The 24179-nt window shown below is 42.7% G+C and overlaps 1 protein-coding gene across 1 annotated transcript in view; it reads left to right on the forward strand.

The window, feature by feature from the left end:
* Window positions 1-24179, forward strand: part of LOC145358117 (uncharacterized) — a 237378-nt gene that overhangs the window by 121753 nt on the left and 91446 nt on the right. Inside the window, exons 4-5 of the mRNA XM_080211791.1 lie at window positions 877-1072; window positions 14503-14667. Coding sequence (XP_080067917.1) covers window positions 877-1072; window positions 14503-14667 — 361 coding nt within the window. The remainder of the gene's footprint in view (window positions 1-876; window positions 1073-14502; window positions 14668-24179) is intronic.

Here is a 24179-nt window from a genome sequence, read left to right on the forward strand (position 1 = left end):
CATCACTGCAGTGCCCTACCATCAACTTTATTTTGCGTGCAGAATATACGAGTGGCTGTGGATTTCCTTAGATTTCAGCCTTTAACTGATGAACTAGCTTTGAGATTCATGTTTATTCATATAATCATAGAATCCCTACTGTACAGAAGGAGGCTATTCAATCCATCAGGTCTGCACTGATTCTTTGACAAATTATCTTACTCAGGCCCTCTACCGGTTAGGTGCATTAACATGGTTAATGCACCCAACTCTACATCTTGGGACACGATGGTGGCCAACCCACCTAACCTGCACATCTTTGGACTGTGGGAGAAAACCAGAGCACCCGGAGGAAACCCACGCAGACACGGGGAGAATGTACAATCTCCATACAGACAATGATCCGAGGCCAGAATCGAGCCTGGGTCCCTGGTGCTGTGAAGAAGCAGTGCTAACCACTGTGCCACCCTCATTCCATAAGTAAATTCAGAACAGAGCCAAAATTAGATAGATTATGAAAGTTATGGAACTCTGACAATGACATTCACCACCAACAAATTATACATGCCTATGCACTTAACATAAAATATATGTTATTTTATAGTGTACAATAGTGTGCAACTTAACCCTGGAATCTTAACAATGTGACATATTTGCATCACTTCACTAATTATGACCTATCGGTTCAGCAATGGTCATTCAACAAGCTGTCTTTTTGACTGGTGGGGTTGGTTATCAAGTAATCTTGTCTTTAGATTTGTCTGTTGGAATATGCGACAATGTGAGTCTTAACTATTCTGAAGGCACCTAATGTCCTGTGAAATCTTCATTGTAGAAAATGTATAAATTCCCCCGTTTTCTCTCTGGCTAACATAGATTGCACTCTTCTTCCCACAGATTTCCTATTTCCTTTCTTTCAGATGGCAAGTGGCATAAAGTTGCAATTAGTGTTTCCTTGAATAAAATGGAGCTGTATGTGGACTGTAAGCTTATCGAAAGTGTGGCGTGGAAAAATTACTTCGGGATGGAAATAACTACGGAGGGCCTGATCATTATCGGAGGACTAATCGAGGCCTTTGAAATGCCTTTCGAGGTAAATGTCTCCTTAGAACTAGGCATCTTACAAACATATTCCATCTCACTTGCATTGGATTGGATGAAATTTGAAATTCTAATGAACAATTTCTGTTTTTGCAGCAGTTTTCTTATTCACTGAATTTCTCTTCTGCTTTCCAAACTGTGCACTGGAAAACAAAACTACTTACTGGTCTTGCAGTTAAGTATCAAAATATTCACAAGATGCACATGGCATCCAGAAACCACTTTGGTTGGGACCTGAATATTCATCTATAGAATGTATTAGAATCCCTCTGTACTGACAACAATCCCACCCGGTCCCTATCTCTGTAATCCCATGTATTTACCCTGCTAATCCCCCTGACATTAAGGGGCAATTTAAACTGAGTAGTGGTGCCACTGAACAACTTTTATTGATGGACATGGAAGTCCCCCCTCCACCCAGAATACATGTTGTGCCCTTGTCACCCACAGCGTTTCTTCAAAATTGTGCTCAACTCGGAGGGAAGGTATAAACCAGCAGAGGTTTCATAGAATCATAGAATTCATACAGTGCAGAAGGAGGCCATTCAGCCCATTGAGTCTTGCACCAACAACAATCCCATCCGCGCTTTAGTCTCATAACTCCATATATTTACCCTGCTAATCCCTCTAACCAATGCATCCCAGAACACTAAGGGTCAATTTAGCATGGCCAATGCAATTAACCAGCATGTCTTTTGGACTGTGGGAAAAATCCGGAGCACCCAGAGGAAACCCACGCAGGCATAGGGAGAATGTGCAAACTCCACGTAGACAGTGACCCAAGCTGGGAATCGAACCCTGGTCCCTGGAGCTGTGAGGCAGCAGTGCCAATCATTGTTCCTTACCCATGTTGACACCATGATGTTTCATGGAACCTGAAGTCGATGTTGAAGAGTTCCACGGTCACTCCCTCTCGACTGTATCATACTTTGCTGCCATCTCTCCTGGGCATGACCTGCCGGTGCAATAGGACATACCCAGGGATCTTAATGGAGAATGGGACAGTGACATAAGGTCTCTTTTCATTCACAGGTTTTAAGTCGGTCCGCCTTGTGTCCAACGAGGGGCATACACGCGATGGGTCGTACTTGGGCTGCTCTTGGTTGTTCGAGATTGGCCTAGTGCTTCATGTCGTTAGTGTGTGCCTAAACTGGACCAGATACTGGGCAAGACGACAGCTCAGTGACTATCACTGATTGCTGTGCAGACACATGGATTTGGGCCACTGTCTGTGGGAGTTTGTGCATTCTCCCCGTGCTTGCATGGGTTTTCTCCGGGTGCTCCGGTTTCCTCCCACACCCCAAAGATGTGCTGTTAGGCTGATTGGCAGTAATAAATTGTCCTTAAATTAGTTTTCCCTCAATGTGGATGGCCATAAAATATTAGACAAGGATCATGGGTGGAGGGGGGGACTGGTGGTGTTAAGATGGCGGCGCAGGCTTGTTGGGCCGAAGGGCCTGTTTACCGGGCTGTTCTTTGTTCTTTGTTCTGATTTGGTGAGTTTGACTATGTCAGGCTGTTGCCTGACTCATCAGCTTTGGAAGAAGTCTCCAGATGTTAGTGAGGAGGGCTTTGCAGGGTCAACTGGGCAGGGTGGGCCTTTATCATTTCTGTTCCTTATTGATGCCATGTGTTCCATTGTTTTTTTTCAGCTTCTACTTCGATACAACTGAGTGGCCTAGTAGCCCATTACAGAGAGTACTTAAGAGTTGACCACAGCACTCTGGATCTGTAGCCACATGTAGGCCAGGCTAGATAAAGAAGGCAAATTTCCTTCCTTAAATTCCATCAGCTACATAAAACCATTAAATCTCTTGAATGTACTAATCCAACTATTGGACATTTACAGATGGTTCTTTGCTGCCTCCTAGTGAAATAAAATGAATAGCCAGACAATACTTTACACCATTGTGAAGAAAGCATTGGAAGACACTACACCTTCAGTAGTTGTGTGTCAGGTGGCTGTTGCAACATATATTCTTATTGCTAAGTGATTTCCCAGAGACTGGTGTGCGAATACAGACCAGCGATATCGGAGATAAAAATTGGCATTCACTCGATTTGCATTATATAACCAGATTTATTTTAACCAAGATTCTTCCCAATTCTGGGCGGTACAGTGGCACAGTGGTTAGCACTGCTGTCTCACAGAGCCAGGGACCAGAGTTCGATTCCTAGCTTGGGTCACTGTCTGTGTGGAATCTGCACATTCTCCCCGTGTCTGCATGGGTTTCCTCTGGGTGCTCCGGTTTCCTCCCACAGTCCAAAGACGTGCGGGTTAGTTGGATTGACCATGTTAAATTGCTCCTTAGTGTCACTGGGACTAGCTAGGGTAAATGCATGGGGTTATAGGGATAGGCCATGGGAGGGATTGTGGTTGGTGCGGACCCGATGGGCCGAATCGCCTCCTTCTGCACTGTAGGATTCTAAATTTGGACATGTTATCTTAACAGTTGCTTTCATCTTTGTTTCATTGTTAAAGATGGAAAGTACAATGAGTGGGATTTTCTGCACTCTTTGCGGGGCGTTTCGTGGTGGAGGACGCGATCCGCCACTGGCCAGCTGTGGAATCTGCCAGCCACAATGCTGTCAATGGGATTTCCCATTGATTGCACCTACCATCACTGGGAATTAGATGACCCAATGGCGTGAAGGCAGTATTGGTACGACAAGAGAAACTCTGTACTAAAAATGTCGCTATGGGCTGCCGGAATTCTCTGCCCGTTCACACCCTGCAGCTGCTGCCAGCGAGGATGGAGAATTTGGCGCTCAGCCAATTCTCCGTTCACTGCAGCGGGACCAGAGAAACCCGCTGGCGTGAACGACGGGAGAAGCTCAGCCATGGTCCAGTGTTTATTCTGTGTTGAGTGGCCGCAGGAATTTCTATTGCGTTGAAGATTCACTAGAATATCCACTGGAACAGCTGGAAAATCCTGCCCCAAATCTTGATGAAAATAATAAAATCATCATTCCTTTCAAAATCTAATAGAGCAAGTCTGAATCCAAAAGTTCTTAACTAAATAGTAAATATAATATTTCTGCATTGCTACTGCATGGTAAAGAAAATAAGCTGTGCTTAAGTAACATTACTTTTTTCTTCAGAACTTCCTGATTCCCGTATTTACTATAATCCAGTTTTGTGTTCTTCCTTCTGATCCACGCAGTAGAAATCAAAACAGCCACACAAATGACACGCAAGGCAACACGGAATGAACATTAGTGACATTTCGAGCGCAGAGTTTTACTTGTGACACAGACGCTGGCTTCACGTCATTGGGTCATCTAATTAAATAGTGAACTCTGCAGCAACCTGTCAATTTCATGCCAACAAATGAATAGAACTGGAGTTATCGCTGAGACCTCCAGGAGCGGATTAGTGTTCAGATAGACATGCAGCCCAGCTATGATAGCAAGCATTGAAATTTTACAAAACAAAATGAAACAGACTCAATTGAAAAGCAGTGAGGAGAATTGTTCCAGCAGGAGGGGGGGTGTCTTGGCACAGATGCTGTCGTGAGAGTATTTGGTTCATTGTTGGAGGGGTCATGACAACTAGGTTCAAAGGGCTCCTTGTTCACAAAGCCCCATTGCCCTCCCAGGATCACAAATCTTCCGAGTTGCAAAATCTCAACCCTGGCAATTTTCTGTCCAATTCTAATTTCCTTTTGTGGCAGTGCAACTGGCAGCAATAATTAAAGACTTTTTTCTTTCCAAATCAGCACTGGCAGAGAGCTCGAAGGCCGATGTGTGTTTATATAAAGGGAGTTGTTTTGAGGACGCAGAACTGTAACCATATATCATCATTCTTTACCAAAAGCTGTATGTTGAGTTAATATCCCCCTATTGACTCCAATCATTATTGTCCACGGTTCTAACAGTAATTAAGGAATGGATTCAAATATTTATTCGGCATGATACTTTCCAACAATTTAAGTGGATTGGTCCCACTGTAATTGATGTAATTACCAGAACTGCAGAAATACATGATTCATTAAAGTACAGAAATAAAGCTAGTGTTTAAAAATTGACTGTATAAATAGATTGCATTTTGAGGCTTCAGTCAAAAATTAGCACCTTTTTGAATTAGATGTGTTAATGACTAGTGTGGAACTCTCCTTCATTCAGATTTTTCCTTATTGTGATTGTACTTACATTAGACTCACTAATAGGGATTTTTTTCTGGAATATTGCAGGGAAACAGATGAGTGTAAAACCAAAATGTTGGAACATGTATCCTAAATTCTGAAAAAGAATGACAGCCACGTTTTAAACATATTGGGCCAAAGCTCTTGGGAGTGGCCATCATTTTACCCTGAATGTTTTATTTTTCACTAGGGTTCTGCATTTCTGGCTGGGAATTCCAAACTCCTGTTCAGAAATACAGGGCACATCTGCACCCAGAGTCTTTTCTCATTTTGTCATGGACAACCTGGCCATTCCCCTTCTTTTCACAGCAATAACTATATTGACATATATTTTGATAGCATGGTCAGTGGCAGGTTGGTAAGATAGATAAGGTGCCAGCTGGGTAGGGTGGTATGTGCTTACTGGGGGGAGTCGGAGGTTTCTGCGGGGAGCTGGAGGCACCATAGAGCGGGGGAAGTTGGAGCACCAGGAGTGAGTCAGAATGTCAGGACATCAGCGGATCAGGTGGGAGTTGAAGTGCCGAGATATCAGACAAGCTTGGATGGGGGGGCATTTGTCAGAGTGTTGGGTGATAGTCAGAGGGTCAAGGGGCTAGTCGAGGGTATATCCTCAGATTTCTGCACTCCTCCAATCCTGTCTTCTTTCCACCACTGAAATCATTAGTGTTTTCAGAGAGACAGCACAGACACAATTGGCCAAATAATAGGCTTCTGTCCTGTATGATATGAACTGTAAATTCATCCTTTGTAAAACAGTACCCCTAAAGCCACTGTTTAAGGCTGAAGAGGAGGTAGTGAAATATCCCTGTTCACATACAGGCTGATCCGATTACTTTAGTTTTTTTTCTCTGTGACATTCTAGGGACATGACTGAGGGAGGTAGGACTCAGCATTCAAGGCAAAAATACCTATAGAAACCTTTTAACATCTAAAGTGGGATACCTCTTATAAATCTTCATTGAATGTTCAGTATATTTATTTGAATTCATTTACCAAACAGTACTGAACACATATCAGAATAGATTTGCATTTACAGGAGTGTTAAGACGGCAGAGATTTGTAGCAGTCAACACTACGAGGAAACAAATCTGTTTTAGACAGATGTCTTTCTTAGATGGTTTACATTTACATAACATCTTTAATTTAGAAAACCATTGCACCTCTGGAAGCGAAAAAGAATAAAAACTGAGTAAGAACTTTAGGGCCGCAAAGTGGTTAGCACTGCTGCCTCATAGCACCAGGAACCCGGGTTCAATTCCCAGCTTGGGTCACTGTCCGTGAAGAATCTGCGCGTTCTCCCCGTGTCTGTGTCGGTTTCCTCAGGGTGCTCCAGTTTCCTCCCACTGTTCAAAGATATGCAGGTTAGGTTGATTGTCCATGTTCAGAGAGTTCCTTAATGTCAGCGGGACTAACAAGGTAAATACATGGGGTTATGGGATAGGGCCTGGGTGAGATTGTTGTTAGTGCAGGCCGAATGGGCCGAATGGGCTCTTTCTGCACTGTCGGGATTCTATGGTTATCTATGAACACTGGTCCCAGCAGGCCTTGCAGACCTTTAAAATGGCACAGCAGTAAAAGCCAGGTAATGTGAGTACTGGTCCAAACTGTATTTTCTTATTGGGCAGAGTTGTAAAAGGACAAAAATGGCCATCGTCGAATGGGTGCCAAAGAATGGAAGTGGGAACAGCGACCAAGACCTTGGTGGAAGGTGGGCTTTATGAAGGGCAGTAAAGGACGTGGAGGAACTTGGGGAAGGGAGTCCAGAGCAGGCTGACAAGTTGGGCACTGATTGAGTTAAGGCATACAGAGAGGACAATGTGTGTCCAATGCTTTGTTGACTGCTTTCAGCAGATGGCAGCAAACCATCAATTGCAATCTGTCATCAATGAAATTTACTGATGGAAAGTCAGAAATAGAAAAGTCTCAATAACGTGGGGTACTCATCAGACAGAGCTTTGATGGCTGGAGTCTATCCGTCCACAACAGTTATTGAATTTGAATCAAACTAGATCTCTATCAGAGCCTTCCCTACCCTTCCATAAACTCAGAAATGCTTTCAAGTTAAAAATATTTCTTCCATTCCTGTATAAAAGCTGTTTGGACTTGTAACCACAAGTTACTTGATATCCTCCCGTCCCTACACATTAAGTAATTTTTGGTTTTCCAGTTATATATTGGCTGGCTATGGATTTGTTTTATAATTATGTTTCTAAAACAATCCAGTGAAAGTTTAAGCTGTATGTGCACATTTAAACTTTTTGCTGGCATGTATACTCGTTCAGCACTCACAGGCAGACTGTATTGCCCTTCCCCATGGCAAAGATTAATCCACCACCTTCCTGCCTTCACCATGATTCTGGGGAGGTGATGGTTTAGTGGTACTGTCACTGGGCTCGTAATCTAGAGACCCAGGCAATGCTCTGGGGACCCAGGTTTGAATCCCACCACGGCAGATGGTGAAGTTTGAATTCAATAAAAATATGGAATTAAAAGTCTAATGATGACCACGAAACCATTGTCAATTGTCATAAAAATCCATCTTGTTTATCAATGTCCTTTAGCGAAGGAAATCTACCATCCTTTCCTGATCTGGCCTACATATGACTCCAGATCCACAGCAATGATTGACTTTTAAATGCCTTCTGAAATGGAAGACAGTTAGAGATGGGCAATAAATGCTGGCCCAACCAGCGATGCTCACGTCCCGTAAAATGAAATTTAAAGAAGTCTGTGACAGGAAGATAGTGGGAGTCTCTACCTGCCACACTCCTGTCCAACTCAATGTCCCTTGCTGCCAAACTTGCTACAGGGGAGGGAAATAAATTCCCCCCATGGTTGTTGCATGAATGCACGTACAAACAAAGACTTCAGTTTAAATCTCTACTGGACTCTTTTTTTAATTGAAATCTTCACATGGCGTCTAATTAAGATACCCAGTAGGAGGCTACTGTGAGCCACCCTCTGGCCTTCATGTCGACCCCTGCTATCCTTCCTGCTTTCCCATCACTTGTAGCTGGGTCTCTGGGTCCTTGGGTGGGTGTCCTACTGGCAATGACCACTACCTTCCCAGTGGTGCTGTTGTTCAATAGAGCTCCCAGCTGCTTATTGCATGGCAGCCTTCGGTAGGCAGAACTTCCAACCATGGTGATCTTGATCCTGGAGAAGGCCTGTTATTGTCCATTTAAATACGTGATATGGCACATGTTGCAGCTAAACTTCCCGCTAAGAAGTGGCACAGTACTCTCATCTGCTCTCCAGGCTGGCAAACTCCTCTTCTCCTCCAGTAAATCCAGCCCTATATATCAATTGGGATTAGTTTTGCGGCCTATATAGCTGGATAACCCAGTAATAAGCTCTCTTGAACATTATTGAATACTTTATCATTAAAGATCAAACACTTGGTTGTTTCCATTATAGAATGGTTCTTATATTTAAATTCCTTTGGTATTATTTGTGATAGTTTTAGTTCTGAGAACAAAGAACAATACAGCACAGGAAAAGGTCTTTCGGCCTACCAAGTCTACACCAATGTGTGGTTTCTATCCCTCTGTTCATGTCCCCATGAAGATACACTTTAAACATTGCTAACAGGCCTACCTCCACCATCTCCACTGGCAGTCCACTCCAGGCACCCACCACCATGTGTGTGGGAAAACTTCCCTGGACACCTCCCCTAAATTTACCCCTTCTTCACCTTAAACCTGTGCCCTCTTGTAGTTGCAGCAATCTGTGAATTCCAGATACCAAGCTTCTATTTTAAAGTCAGCAAATGATAAAACAGCGATCCCATAAAATTATTTTAGGTTTGTATTCTCTGTCACATTTTCAGTGGAGAAGCAAACATGAAATATTTGTATTGTTTATTTGTGTGACAGAGATTGTTAACGCAAAATAAAGTTAGGTTTTATCAACCCAAGAAAATAGTCACTAAAAATGAGGCATCGGAAAATACATTTCTGAGACTGGAGCGTGCAATCCAGGGTGACGTTTAAGTGCAGAAGTGAGAGATTGTTGCATGATAGGAAATGCTAGCTTTTGATTAAGATTTTAATCCATTGGCCTTTCAATTTGTTCAGATAGTTGGAAAAGATATTACAACACTATTTGGGTTCAGTAAGTTGTAAATAGTGTAGGTCTCAGTGTGATTTTTTGAGAAAAAATAGCTCAAATTCTAGGAATCTGGGCTGGAATTCTCCGACCGTTCATGCCGGTGGGATTTTCCAGTCCTGCTAGCGGCACACCCCTGCCTGCAGGTTTCCCGCCAGCATGGGGTGATATTCATGGGAATTCCCATTGGCAGTGGCGGGACCAGAGAATCCTGCTGCTAGCAAACAACACACCACCTCCTATCATGGGAAACAGGCAGCTGGGAGGCCAGGGAATTCTGGCCCTGGTTTTCGGGTAACTTGGGGCATACAGCACTTAAATTTTGGGACGATGATCTACGTCAGCAGGTTATTCATGTTCGTCCAGAAAACTCACTCGAGCTGGTCTTTTGTGTGGGGCAGGAATTGGATAAGTGAGCGACAGGCTTCACCAGGAAGTGAAATTTAGCACGTACCAATATTTGTTTAAAATTGGCGTTAAATAGTTACGGGTGAATTCCCTGTTTAAAAATGGTGCAATGTCTCGCTTTTACCATAAAACTTCACCAAACCTTCCAGAGAATCCTCGGTCTTTTGTTACAGTTGTTACTGTTGCAAAATGATCCATTTTGAAAAAAGAAACTGTAAACATCTCGCCCTGTGTTCTTCTGGAGTATTTGATTCATGTACAGGTCCAGTGACTTTCTTATCAACTTCAACCACACACACACACACCCTCTGACGCAGCTCTGATGAAGGGTCATCTAGACTTGAAATGTTGGCTCTATTCTCTCTCCACAGATGCTGTCAGATCTGCTGAGATTTTCCAGCATTTTTCTGTTTTTGTTTCCGATTCCAGCATCCGCAGTATTTTGCCTTTATCATATCAACCTCTACAGTTTAGAAGCAGTTACATTTAGCTGGATTTGCTCATTTGAATCATTTCTTCCCTCCAAAATACTTGAGTCGTGTCTGCAGAAAGTGAAGAGAAGGTTAAACCTAAACTAAACATCCCTCCCATGTTTCAGATCTCTTATCACCCTTGAGTAATGGAATCATTGAAACCCAACAGTGGAGAAGGAGGCCATTCGGCCCACTGAATCTGCACCAACAACAATCCCACCCCAGGCCCTATCTCCAAACATTTACCTCCTTAATCCCGTTAACCTACAAATCCTGGGACACTAAGGGGCAATTTAGCATAGCCAATCAATCTAACCAGCACATCTTTGGACTGTGGGAGGAAACCGGAGCACCCAGAGGTAACCTATGCAGACACGGGAAGAACATGCAAACTCCACACAGACAGTGACCTAAGCCAGAAATCAAACCTGCGTCCTTAGTGTTGTGAGGCAGCGCTGTGCCGCTTTCTAATGTTAACAATTTTTAATGATTATCCAATCAGTTTGTTTAAATTGTAGACAAGTAGTGCCTAATGGAATATTCATTTTGATCAAAGGAATCAAGGTACAGGCTCCTGCTTTGACAGTAGTTTTAATAATTCCTTCTCCTCTTTGTTCATGTCTGGTGCTCTGTATTTTGTGTGTGTCCACTCCTGTGCATGTAAGCTCTAATTTGTGTGAAGAAGCTGATAAATGAAAACATTCAGTTTGTTCACAATAAATTTGTTTAGCATCCTGGATTTGTCCAAATTTGCAAGCAATGCACTTTCCAAATTTATATTTATTTCATGTCCTCACTATCCTGTGTTGGCATGGTGTCTTGCTATTTACTACTGTTTACCTGCCATCTATTTAATATGACAATTTTAAATTAATATTCCATGTATTAAAGCTAAAGTTTATTTACTGGGGGGACAAGTAGGCTCACATTGTGCAGTTACTGTGAAATTCAAAACTGTTACCTTTGAATTCAATAAAAAAAATCTGGAATTAGGAATCTACTGATGACCATGAAACCATTCTCAATTGTCATGAAAATCCATCTGGATTATGCATGTCCTTTAGGGAAGGAAATCTGCCATCCTTAGCTGATCTGGCCTTTATGTGAGTTCAGAGCCACAGCAATGTGGTTGATTCTCAATTCCCCTCTGAAACAGCCTAACAAGCCACTCAGTTCAAGGGCCACTAAGGATGGACAATAAATGCTGGCCCAGCCAGCGCTGCCCACTCTTCCTTCACTGTCAACAGGTCAAAATCCTGGAACTCCCTCCCTAACAGCAGTCTGAGTGTACTTAGACTACACAGTGTACAGTGGTTCAAGAAGGCAGTACATCACCACTCTCTCGAAGGACAATTTTAGGATGAGGAATAAATGCTGACCTAGACATCAACTCCCATATTCCATGAGTGAATAAAAAGTGATATGTTTCCAAACCAGGACGGTGAGTGACTTGGAGGGGAATCTCCAGGTGCTGGCATTCTCATGTGTCTGCTATCCTTGACCTCCTAGATAGTAGAGATTGTGGGTTTGGAAGGTACTGCCTAAGGAGCCTTTTCCTGCAGTGCATCGTCTAGATGGTGCGCATTGCTGGCACTGTGCATTGGAGGTGGAGTGAGTGAATGTTTGTGGATGGGGTATGAATCAAATAGGCTACTTTGTCCTGAATGGTGTCGAGTTTCTTGAGTGCTGTGGAGCTGTATTCACCCAGGCAAATGAAGAGTATTCAGTCACCTTCCTGACTTGCACCTTGTAAATGGTAACTTGCCGCAGGATTCTGAGCCTCTGACCTTCCCCTGTAGTCATAGTATTTATAAGGCTAGTCCAGTTCTGTTTCTGGTTAATGGTAATCACCGACCGAGATGTTAGTAGTGGAGGATCCAGCGATGGTAAAGCTATTGAATGTCAAGGGGTGATGGTCAGACTCCCTTTTGTTGGAGACGGTCATTGCCTAGAAGTCATGTGCTGCAAATGTTACTTGTCAGCCCAAACCTGGATATTGTCAGGATTTTCTACATTTGGACATGAACTACTTCAGTATCTGAGGATTCACGAATGCTGTTGAACATTGTGTAATCATCAGTGAATGTCCCCACTTCTGACCTTATGATGGAAGGCAGGTCATTGATGAAGTACTGATGTTTAGAAAGTTTAATTTCTTACTTGAAAAGCCATTGGATGAGATGGTTGTTAATGTACTTTGATTCCAGTGAAGATTTGGTCTCTTTCAGCCGATACTGAGCTGCGAAGCACAACTTTTCAGAGATTTGCTTTCTGGAATCGGTTTGAATTGTAGTTTGGCTTTTGTTCAGTATGTGCCACTGGTAACAACAGTACCAGCACATAAATGGCTATAAGAAGAGGAAATGCTGGATAAGTGCAAGGTGGTGCAGTGGTTAGCACTGCTGCCTCACAGCGCCAGGGACCCAGGTTCAGTTCCAATCTCAGGTCGCTGTCTACGTGGAGTTTGTGCTTTTTCCCCATGTCTGCGTGGGTTTCCTCTGGGTGCTCCAATTTCCTCCTACTGTCCAAAGATGTGTGGGTTAGGTTGATTGGCTGTGCTAAATTGACCTTTAAGGTCAGGGGGACTTTCAGGATAAATGAGAGTTAAGGGAATAGGTCCTGGGTGGGATTATGGTCAGTACAGACTCGATGGGCTGAGTGGCCTCCTTCTGCAATGTAGGGATTCTATAACTCAACAGGTCTAGCAACATATGTGGACAGAGAAACCGAGTTAATGTTTGGAGCTGTACAACACTTCTTCAGAGCTGGCAAAGTGGTTAGCAGGTCAAAGTGAATGATCAATTTGTATATATAAAAGTTGAAAGCTTCATTTAACAAGACAATAGATGATAATGAAAAATCCAAACTATGGACTGTTTCTTCAATGTGCCTGTAGATATAATTATTACTGAAGTAACATCTAAATGCTTCATTCTGAATTCAATCTTGCAATTCAGCAGACAAGTATAATGGACCAAGTGTCGATAGATTGAGAACTCAGAGATCTCAATTTTCAATATATTGCCACAACAAAGACTGATTTGATTTTCACAGCCAATGAAAGGTAATTTCACTTTTCCAAACTGACGTTTATATTTTATCAAACCCTCCTTTGATCCTTTTTGCTCCAGTAAAATCTCTGCTTCCTGTTCACATGGTTTTGACATGCTTTTGTGTCAAATTACTCGTTAAATTTCCATTGGTCTAATTTGTAATGGGCATTGTCTCTGTCAGCTTGTCAAGCTGCAAGTAAATAACTGTTGGTGTTACAAAGAACAACACAGCATGCGAAACAGGCCCTTCGGGCCAACGAGCCCGTGCCGCCATCTTAACAAGGTGTTTTTCCTCCTCCACCCTTGACCCATGTCTATGCTTATGGTACCCCCATTGGAAACCAGATTAAGGGGAGAATAATTTAGGGACAATTTGTTGAGATAGAGGATCTGCCAGGATCGTATTGAATGGCAGAACAGGCTGGAAGGGCCACGTGGCCTAGTCCTGCTCCTAGTTTCTACGTTTCTATGACCAGTCAGTTACAGTGAGGTAGAGATGTCAGCATTAGACTGGGGTGGGCACAGTAAGAAGTCTCGCAACACCAGGTTAAAGTGCAACGGGTTTATTTAGAATCGAGCTTTCGGAGCACTGCTCCTTCATCAGGTGAGTCTGTTAACATCAGTTACAGTAAGCAGCTCGGTTTTATATTTTCCTGCATCCTGAACCTCTTCTCCTGCCTATGTTGCAATCAAGCAGCCTCCTTACATTTTACTACTTAACCAAATACAGTAAGGATAAAATGGACCTAAATTATATCTGTGTAACCTTGTTCAATTATCCCTTGCTCTCTAATCCTGTTCCACCAGAGGAATTCCCTTTGTGCAACTTGGATTAATTCTGGCAATCCATAGGCCATGCATAATCATGCAAATTGAGTGCTGTGCGACTGGCTGTCATGAAAGAATGCATCTGGCTAATGTAATAACTTCTACCCCATTGTAGTACTCGCATTGCAAACACAATCTGTATAATTATCCTTGGCAAGGCATCCGATGGGCATTTATTGAAAATGTTCCCCACGTTGGTGAAAACACTCGCTGAAGTGGATCTCATGTAACAATGTCTGATTGGTGCTCTGGGGATTTGCTTAGCTAATCTACTGACTTGCCTTCACTGGAATGGGCACTGGCCAACACTTGCCAATATTGAGCTACTATAGTTAGGATTTGAAGCCATGCGATGGCGTTGTGTAAGTATTCCAATGCATCTAAAGTACATTGTTACTTTTTTTTTAGGGGCGAATTCGGCAATTGTTGTTTGTTATGGGGGATCCAAATGCAGCCAAGGCACACTGCACGAGATACAGCCGAGCTTGCAAGGAGACTGCTGACGCTTCTGAATCCCTCCTCAGTGGTTCTGGATCACATAAAGACAAGCACACTCTACCAGTGCTGCCAGAGGTATGTTAAACATTTACATAAATTAATTGAAAATAAAGGCAAGAGTTGATATCAGACTGCACCATTATTGCCAGCTACTCTGTTGTCAGTCATTCATTTGTCAAATTGAGTAAGTTGTAATACTCATGATCATGTTTCTGCTCAAGTCAATCAAGGGGGTGGCACAGTGGTTAGCACTGCTGCCTCACAGTGCCAGGGACCCGGGTTCAATTGTGGCCTCAGGTCACTGTCTGTGTGGAGTTTGCATGTTCTCCCCGTGTCTGCATGGGTTTCCTTTGGGTGCTCCGGTTTCCCCCCTCAGTTCAAAGATGTGCGGGTTAGGTTGACTGGCCATGCTAAATTGACCCTAATGTCAGGGGATTAGGAGGGTGATTTTGTGGGGGGGGGGGGGGGTTACAGGAATTTGGGCCTGGCTGGGATTGTGGCCAGTGCAGAATCGATGGGCCGAATGGCCTCCTGCATTGTGGGGATTCTATGAATCTGACATTAATTTTATCTTGAACAAATGAATGATGGGTGTGGTTACAGAAACTCACATTCTTCAGCAGCTGTTGGGGTGTGTAGGAACGGTTCTGGAGAGTTTTAGTTAGATTTGTGCCTCACACATTTAGACACCCATCGTGCTTATAAAATCCCAATGTTTTGTTTTTCTCTTGCTAAAACCGTAAAAATGAATCCCTGGGAGGGATTATGGTTTCTGGATTTGGGAATGTTTGTTAGTTATCGTTACAAACACACGGAAAAAATGTCTGCAATACCTTTGTTTTGCACAGAGGCTGCAGAATTAATTAAGACCATCCTTCTGCTCAAAATGTATGAAACCAAACCAGTTTTGATGTGTGTTTTGCCGTGCTGTCTTTACAAATGTTCATCAATCATCTAGTTGCTCAAATGATGCAAAACCTTAAATGAAATTTTAACTCCTCATTGTCCATTGGATGGCAAACAAGGGCCCAGAGTTTCCGAGAGAGATCAATTTTCTGACTCTGCTCATCAAGAGAAAATGCACACTTACTATCCTCCAAATTTCCGAGCAACCTTCTGGTGGTGAAAGGTTCGCAAATGACTGAGTGCAGCAAATCTAGTTCGGGAGCAGTGCAAAGAGTCAGCACAGAGACTAGGCCTCCTTCTCACAGCATGAAGTGCTACATCCTGGTCTGCAAAGTCTTCGGATGTCCCAGATTTTCTTTGGAACGCCCGGGAGAGAAGGGAAGTGGGCAAGATAGAGAGGCATTGTGGGCAAGTGTTGTTGGCTGTTGGGGAAAGGGATGGGGTGGCAGATGGAAATGGAAGCAGATGGGTGAGTTGGGCAGGGTGGCAGGCAGGTGAGGCAGAGAGGGTGGCAGGGTGAATTCCTGCAGTGCACCTTGCAGGTGGTGCACATTGGCTGCCTCTGTTTGTCGGCAGTGGAGGGATTGAATGTTTGTGGAAGGGGTGGCAATTAGGTGCATTGCTTTGTCCTGGATGGTGTCAAGCTTCTTGAGTGTTGTTGGAGCTGTACCCATCCAGACAAGTGGAGAATATTCCATCAACTCTTGACTTGTACTTTGTAAATGGTGGATGGGCTTTGGGGAGTCAGGAGTGGGATACTCTTTGCAGGATTCCTAGCCCCTGCCCTGCTTTAGTAGCCACTGTATTTATATGACTAGTCCAGTTCAGTTTCTGGTCGGTGGAAAGCCCCCAGCAGTTGATAGTGGGGATTTCAGTGAAAATAATGCAATTAAATGTGAAGAAGGGAAGGTTAAATCCGTTATTGTTGGAGATAATCATTGCCTAGTAGTTGTGTGGTGCAAATGTTATATGTGGGGCATATAATTTTCTAAAGTGACAAGAAGTCTCTCCATATCCATGAATAATTTTAACGTCTGCAATTGTGTAAGACATACCCATTTTAAGGGAGAGAAGAAATTTTACAGCAATTACTTGCTCTTTATATTTCAAGAGGAATTTAATCTAGTTTACAATAGTTCCTTCTTGTTATCAGATAGAAATATAGAATCCTACAATGCAGAAGGAGGCCATTCAGCCCATCGAGTCTGCACCGACTACAATCCCACCCAGGCCCTATCCCCAAAACCCCATGCATTTACCCTAACTTGTCCCCTGACACTAAGGGGCAATTTAGCATGGCCAATCCACTTAACCCTCACGTCTTTGGACTGTGGGAGGAAACCGGAGGAAACCCACACAGACGCAGGGAGAATATGCAAACTCCACACACACTGACTCAAGCCAGGAATCAAACCTGGGTCCCTGGTGCTATGAGGCAACAGTGTTAGCCACTGTGCCATCGTGCCAACTTTGGCTGGTTCCTTTTATAAAGTAAAGTTTATTTATTAGTCACAAGTAGGCTTACATTAACACTGCAATGAAGTTGCTATGAAAATCCCCTAGATGCCACACTCCGGCACCTGTTTGGGTACACTGAGGGAGAATTTAGCGTGGCCAATGCACCTAACCTGCATGTCTTTTGGACTGTGGGTGGAAACCAGAGCACCCGGGGGAAACCCGTGCAGACACTGGAAGTACATGCAATCTCCGCACAGTGACCCAAGCTGGGAATTGAACCCCTGTCCCTGGCCCTGTGAGGCAGCAGTGCTAACCACTGTGCCACCGTGCTGAAAGGCAGCACGTTAACGCACCGGGATCTTATTGTGAAATGTAAACCCAAGCCCTGCTCCATTTCTTCGCGTTTGCAGAGAGATTTAAGGTTTTCTCCACTTCTCAAGCTGAAAAGAAGGTTCAGGTCTGTGCCGTTGAGTCATTCTGAATTTGGAGGGGAGTCTTAAGCATTCTTGGAATTAATAATAGAATTCATTCAAACAGCCTTTAACTTGGTCAAGTAAAGTTCGAGGCGCTGCCAGATTGGAAAAAAGAGAATTTCAAACAGATTTTTTTTTAAGTCTTCTCATCATCATCAGTAAACTTTGAGGAAAATTTAAATGAATTGTGACAAGGTATCCACTGAATTTACTGTTTCCTTTGTAAATGATTATTTTAAAGATGGAATTCAAAGTCCAAAGCTAACAGTAGTTTTTTGCTGCAACTAACAAATTGTAGACATGTTTATATAGCCAAGCAGACGATGTTTAAGGAGATGATGAGTGTATTTGATTTTATAATCTGCAGCAGAAATTAACTGCAGAGTACAAGTACTTTTGAAGTGGTTATTCAGAATAAGAACATAGGAATGAGGAGCAGGAGTCAGCTACTCAGCTCCTGCATCGCCATTAAGTACAATCAAGGTTGATCTAATCTTAGCCTCAATTCCACTTTTCTGCCCATTCCCCGTAAGCCTTTCTCCCATTGATAATTAAAAACCAGTCTACCTCTTTCTTAGGTTTACTCACTGTCCCGGCATCCACCACACGCTGAGGTAGTGAATTACAAAGATTCACAACCCTTTGAGAGAAGTAGTTTCTCCTTGTCTCTGTTTTAAATCTACTACCCGTCATCCTCAAACTATGACTTGTTCTAGATTGCTTCACAAGCGGGAAAATCCCCTTTACCGTCCACATTGTCGATCCCCTTTAGTATCTTGTATACCTCAATTATCTCCTCTCGTTCTTCTCAACTCCAGCAGATATACGCCTAAACTACTCAATCTCTTTTCAGAAGATAAATCCCCCATCTCTGGAATCAACCTGGTGAATCTCCTCTGAACTGCCCCCAATTTAACTTCATCCCTCCTCAAGTAAGGAGACCAAACCTGGACGCAATACTCCAGGTGTGGTCTCACTAATACCTTGTATAGTTGCAGCAACACTTCCCTACTTTTATACTCCATTTCTTAAGCAATAGGTGCCAAAATTCTATTTGAACCGTAGCACACTACAGCACAGAAACAGGCCTTGTGACCCTTCTTGGCTGCGCCAAATCATTTTTCTGCCTAGTCCCACGGAATAGAACCATGTTCAACTATTCTATGGTTCTATTCAGTGGGAATAGAATTTGTCTTCCTTATTACCTGCAGTACCCGCAAATCATGCAGAAGGACTCCCGGATCCCTCTGCATTGAAGCACTCTAAAGTTTCTCTCCATTTAGATAATAATTTGCCAATCTATGTTTCCGACAAAAATGGATAACCTCACACTAACCCATGTTAAACTCCACCTGTCAAATTTTGGCCTACTCACCTAACCTCTCCACATCTATTTCTAAATTTCCCATTTATTGATTGCAACTTTCTATCCCACCTATTTTAGTATCATCTGCAAATTCGGTTTTAGTACCTTCTATTCTTACATCCAAGTCATTGGTGTAGATTGTAAATAATTGGGGCCCCAAGGACTGAACCCTCTGACACCCCACTGGTTAAATCTTGCCAACCAGAAAAAGGCCCATTTATCCTGACTCTTTGCCTTTTGTCAGTTAGCCAATCTTCTTTCCTGGCTAATAAATTAACCTCCTCCCATGTGAATTAACCTTGTGTTTTAACCTTCTGTGTGGCACCTTATCGAAAACTTTCCTGAAGTCTAGATATGCCACATCTACAGGATCACCATTATCCAATTTTCTTGTTACATCTTCGAAGAGCTCTAGCAAATTATTTTACTTTTATTATGACACAGAAAAATACGTGGGCCGAATGGCTTTTTCCCTTTCATTCATCGTTGGCTGTACCTCCTACGTCCAACATCTTTTCCCCCCCCATCCCGTCCCTGGCCGTGCATTGCCTATCATTCCTTTCCTTCAAACCTCTCACCCTCTGACACCCCCTAACAATAAATTATTGGTGTATCTACACCACAAGAACTTTAAGCAGTTCAAGAGGGCAGCTCACCACCACCATCTCAATGGCAAATAGGCATGGGCAAGAAGCACACACATGCCTTGAATTTGTTTTTTTCATAATGCACACCTCTAGATACATATTTTCTTTCTTTTAATGTCCCAATAAAGGGGACAATATAGGTGATGGACCAGTGGTATTATTGCTAGGTTATTAACCCAGAAACCCAACTAATGTTCTGGAGACCCGGGTTCGAATCCCACCACAACAAATAGTGAATTTGAATTCAATAAAAAATACCTGAAATTAAGAATCTACTGATGACCATGAAACCATTGTCGGAAAAACCCAACTAGTTCACTGATGTCCTTTAGGGAAGGAAATCTGCCGTCCTTACCTGGTTTGGCCTATGTGTGATTCCAGAGCCAAGGCAACATGGTTAACTCTCAACTGCCCTCCAAGGGATGGGCAATAAATGCCGGTCAGCCAATGACACCCTTGTCCCACAAATTTATTTTTAAAAATTACCACTCCCTCTTTTGGACTCACTCTTTTGTCATTTAACCACTCCTACCTTCTTCCCTATCACAGATATTCCGCCTCGCTGAACCTATTACATTTCTACCTTTTCCCATTTCGGATGAAAGTTCGCTAACCTGAAACATTAATTGTTTCTTCATCCATACATGCTGCCTGACCTGAATATTTCCAGCATGTTCTTTTTTTAATTTTTTTTCTAGCTGTCCTATTTATTTTCAGCCGTTTTATGTGGTCGTCTGTGTTATAGTTTAAATGCTGCACCCATTTGCAACATGGGATTTCTTTTTCCAAAGTTTGCATTCAGTGACAGCGAGCTTCACTTGCGCAAAATGCAAATATAAATACAGATTTTAAACACAATCGCAACATCAAGCCAATTGCAGCATCAATGCCATGTTGATGTCCTGCAAGCAAAATTATTTCTCAAAGTCGTCATCATCTTGGAATCATCGTAGAATCCCTACAGTGTAGAAAAGGCCATTCAGCCCATCGAGTCTGCATTGACTCTCCAACAGTATATCTTAGCCAGGCACCTCCACCTATCCCTGTAACCCCCACAGTTATCATTACTAATTCATCTAACCTACATACCTTGGGACACTAAGGGGCGATTTAGCATGGCCAATCCACTTAACCTGCGCATCTTTGGGAGAAACCCACACAGACACGGGGAGAAGGTGCAAATTCAACACAGTCACCCAAGACCAGAATTGAATGTGATCCATGTATTAGCGCCATGGCCCAGTTAGTTCAACAGCTAAGATCGGATGAAGTGCAGTCAGGTGCACGAATGGGGAAATCTTCTTGCTATATTGGAATCGTGAATTTGGAGTGGATTGTATGAAGAGTTCCCTGTTGTTCTTCAATATGATCGCAGCTTATTCGATGACAAAAATAATACCTTCCTTTTCATTTTTTTTCTCCTCTTAAGCTTTTTTTTTGTTTTATGACTTCCAACTTCAGGTCTTTTTTTGGATTGTAACAGTGGATCTGGATTGTTTTACCCTAAACTAGTAAAACTCACGTAGTCAAATACCATTGAATCAAACAAACAGCAAGGACTTCAAAGCCAAACTACCGTGTCCTGTCAACAATGACATGAATCCCATGAGTTTATCGCTTCTGCTTTGAATTACCAAGATTATATTTTCTGTTTTCTGGAAAATTTCATAGTAAAGTTGAATGAAACATACTTAGGCGAAATGGCTTTCTCCCTTCCGTACAACATTGGCTGCACTTCGAAATCCAACATGAGGAATGTCACTAATTTATTATGTACCTGGAAGGATTTGATTTGTTAGCCTAAGTACAAGTTACTGATTGAAAAGAGACTGAAATAGGCTGGTTAAGTACCGTCTGTGGGCTCAATGCCAAAGTGGAGACACATATGAAACATATTATCGGCTGACGCTTGGCTAACAGGGCTGTGTCCCAGTGAGTCAAGTGGGGACATGCACTGTCTAATGTGGAGCTACGTCTTAAAGGCGAGGTGGCTACCTGGTTCATTCAGACATCTCCTAAGACTTCAATGGCATCTCCCAGCTCCTGTCCTCAAACCAATGAGAACAGCAAAATTAAGGAGGGGAGGCTGGAGGCATGCCACATTCGGATTTGAACAAATGCTGTCATTCTTTCATCGCCATTTGGTCAAAATCCTAGAATTCTTAGCTGACACCATCATGAGAGCTCCCTCACCAAGGGGACTGGAATAGTTCTTGGGGTTAATAAGAATATTCAACCTTGCCTCTTGGGGTTAATAAGAATAGGCAATATCACCTATATTCTGTGAACAACTTGGATTAAGAGAAGTTGAGCTGTGGTAAAGGTAGTCCAATTAGTTCCAGCATCCCAGGAACAAATCTGTCCCAGACTCAGCTCCTGATGACATCGTCCAATATCCTTTGTGTGCTTACCATCTGGGTTATTGCATGTGTAAATGTCCGGAAGGCGGTCAGTTTTCTTACAATCTTATCTCAGCACATAGCAACACCTTCAGGATCATAGAATCATGGAATCCAATGTGTAGCTTGCACCGCCAACAATCCCACCCAGACCCTACATCATAACCTGACCTATTTAGTCTTCCAATTCCTCTGACACTAAGGGGCAATTTAGCATGGCCAATCATGTTCAAAAATGGAAAGGAAAGAAATTGGAACATTGGAGGTGGGTTCTTAAAGGCTTACTTTTATACTTAATTGCTTTTTGTGAAGGAACTGATGTTTGAGAAGATGATTAAATGAATTAGGGATTTGTGAAATGGCCCTTTACCCCCACATATACATAATGCAAATATCCTGTAAAAACACTGTACAGCTTTCATACAGTGTAAATCAAAAGGAGAAAGGAAACTGCTTTTATATTCCACCTTTCAGGACCTTTGCATCTCCAAACGCACTTTATAGCCAATGATTGCTTTTGAAGTGCGATCAGTGTAGTAACAGGGGAAATCAGCTGTCAATCTTTGCACAGCATGATCCCACAAACAGCTCTGCGGTAACGTGATTAGATTATTTGTTCAGTGACATTGGTTGAAGAATAAACCATTAGATTGGACATACAGCATTATCTTCAAACATGCCATGGGTTAATTCGCCCCCATCTGAGAGGGCAGATGTCACCTCAGTTGTAGTGATTCACCCAAGAAATTGCACCTTGAGCTGTGGGGCACTCCCTTGATATTAAATGGAAGTGTCAGCCTGGATTATACACTCATGTTATTGATCCCTCTATCTTCTGACTCTGAACACTATTAATTAACCATGGTTGACATCTGAATTAACCTTAGCTCAAATATAATGTCAAATATAACTTCAGTGATTTGAGTTGGACAAAAGAATCATTTCTCAAATTAAGATACCAGAATCTGCAGTATAGCTGAAGGAAATTGGAATTTTCAGCCTGCCAGACACATTGATTAATCCTGTCACAGATATCTAATCTTGTATTTCCCACCAGAAGATGGATGGCTGGAATAAGACAGGAATAACATTCACTAAAATCATTTCATCTGGGATAACTTAAGCTGCTGATAAAGATGATGTGAATGCTCTTTATTTCTTTCAATTTATTAGTAACAAGTAGGCTTATATCAAAACTGCAATGAAGTTACTGTGAAATTCCCCTAACCGCCACAGTCCAGCGCCTGCTTGGGTCAACGCACCTAAACCAGCACGTCTTTCAGAATGTGGGAGAAAACCCATGCAGACATAAGGAGAATGTGCAGACTCTGCACAAACAGTGACCCAAGCCAGGAAATGAACCCAGGTCCCTGGTACTGAGGAGCAGCAGGGCTAACCACTGTGCTAATGTGCTGTCCCTCATGCACTCATGCTTTTGACTACCATCTCATGCCCTCCCACCACACCTCACTAGAGGGTGTGATCTTACCTGCCGTTCACACCACGCTCCCACTGCAGCGAGAGGTTGGAGAATTTGGCCAAAGCCAAATTTCCGTTCACTGTGCCAGTATGGAGAGTGGTAAAATTCCAGCCAGAGTATCTGGCCATTGTCACATTCTTGTGGGAGCTTGCTGTGTGTAAATCGATGGCTGTGTTTCTTGAATTGCAACAATGACCATACTTCCAAAGTAATTCATTGGATATAAAGCATTTTGGCACATTCTGTGATCATGCAAGATTCTATATAAATGCAAATTTCATTTTGACATCCAGTAGAAACCATTTGCCACAAAGGCAGAATGTACTAATAGAACTGGTCCACATCTGGAAATGTATAAATTAATTGTCTCTACGCGCTCACTCTCTCCTTTCTCAGAGAATCTTTATTGGCTACTTTACATATGGTGGTCATTCAGTCGATCAGGTTGTGCATAATACAGCAACATGAGACATCTATCATGTAAAGATAAGGAATTCAAACTGAGTCAGTCCCAAACATTGCATTCACGTCCAATTCAATGTGGAAACATAAGTTAATAGCAACACAAAAGGAGGCTAAAATCTCAAAGATGTTGTGACAAAATGCTCCTTCTCAGTGAAAAGTACTTTTATCTGTAGTGACTTTTAAGGAAGCAACAGGGTTGCAAAATGATGCTAAGGATAAGCCAATTGATCTCCTTTCCTGAAGGGGAAATTATTAGCCTTATCTAACGCATTGCAGAATCCATTATCCTTTACTAAGGTCAGCTACATGTGTTACAGTGTACATCGCTTCATTCACTTTTGTCCAGTTAGCCAGTTTCTAGATTTTTCACTTCTGTGGCAGATCTTATCATTT

Source organism: Carcharhinus amblyrhynchos, chromosome 25 (assembly GCF_965287045.1).
Source record: "Carcharhinus amblyrhynchos chromosome 25, sCarAmb.v2.hapA, whole genome shotgun sequence".
In the NCBI taxonomy this organism is placed as follows: domain Eukaryota; kingdom Metazoa; phylum Chordata; class Chondrichthyes; order Carcharhiniformes; family Carcharhinidae; genus Carcharhinus; species Carcharhinus amblyrhynchos.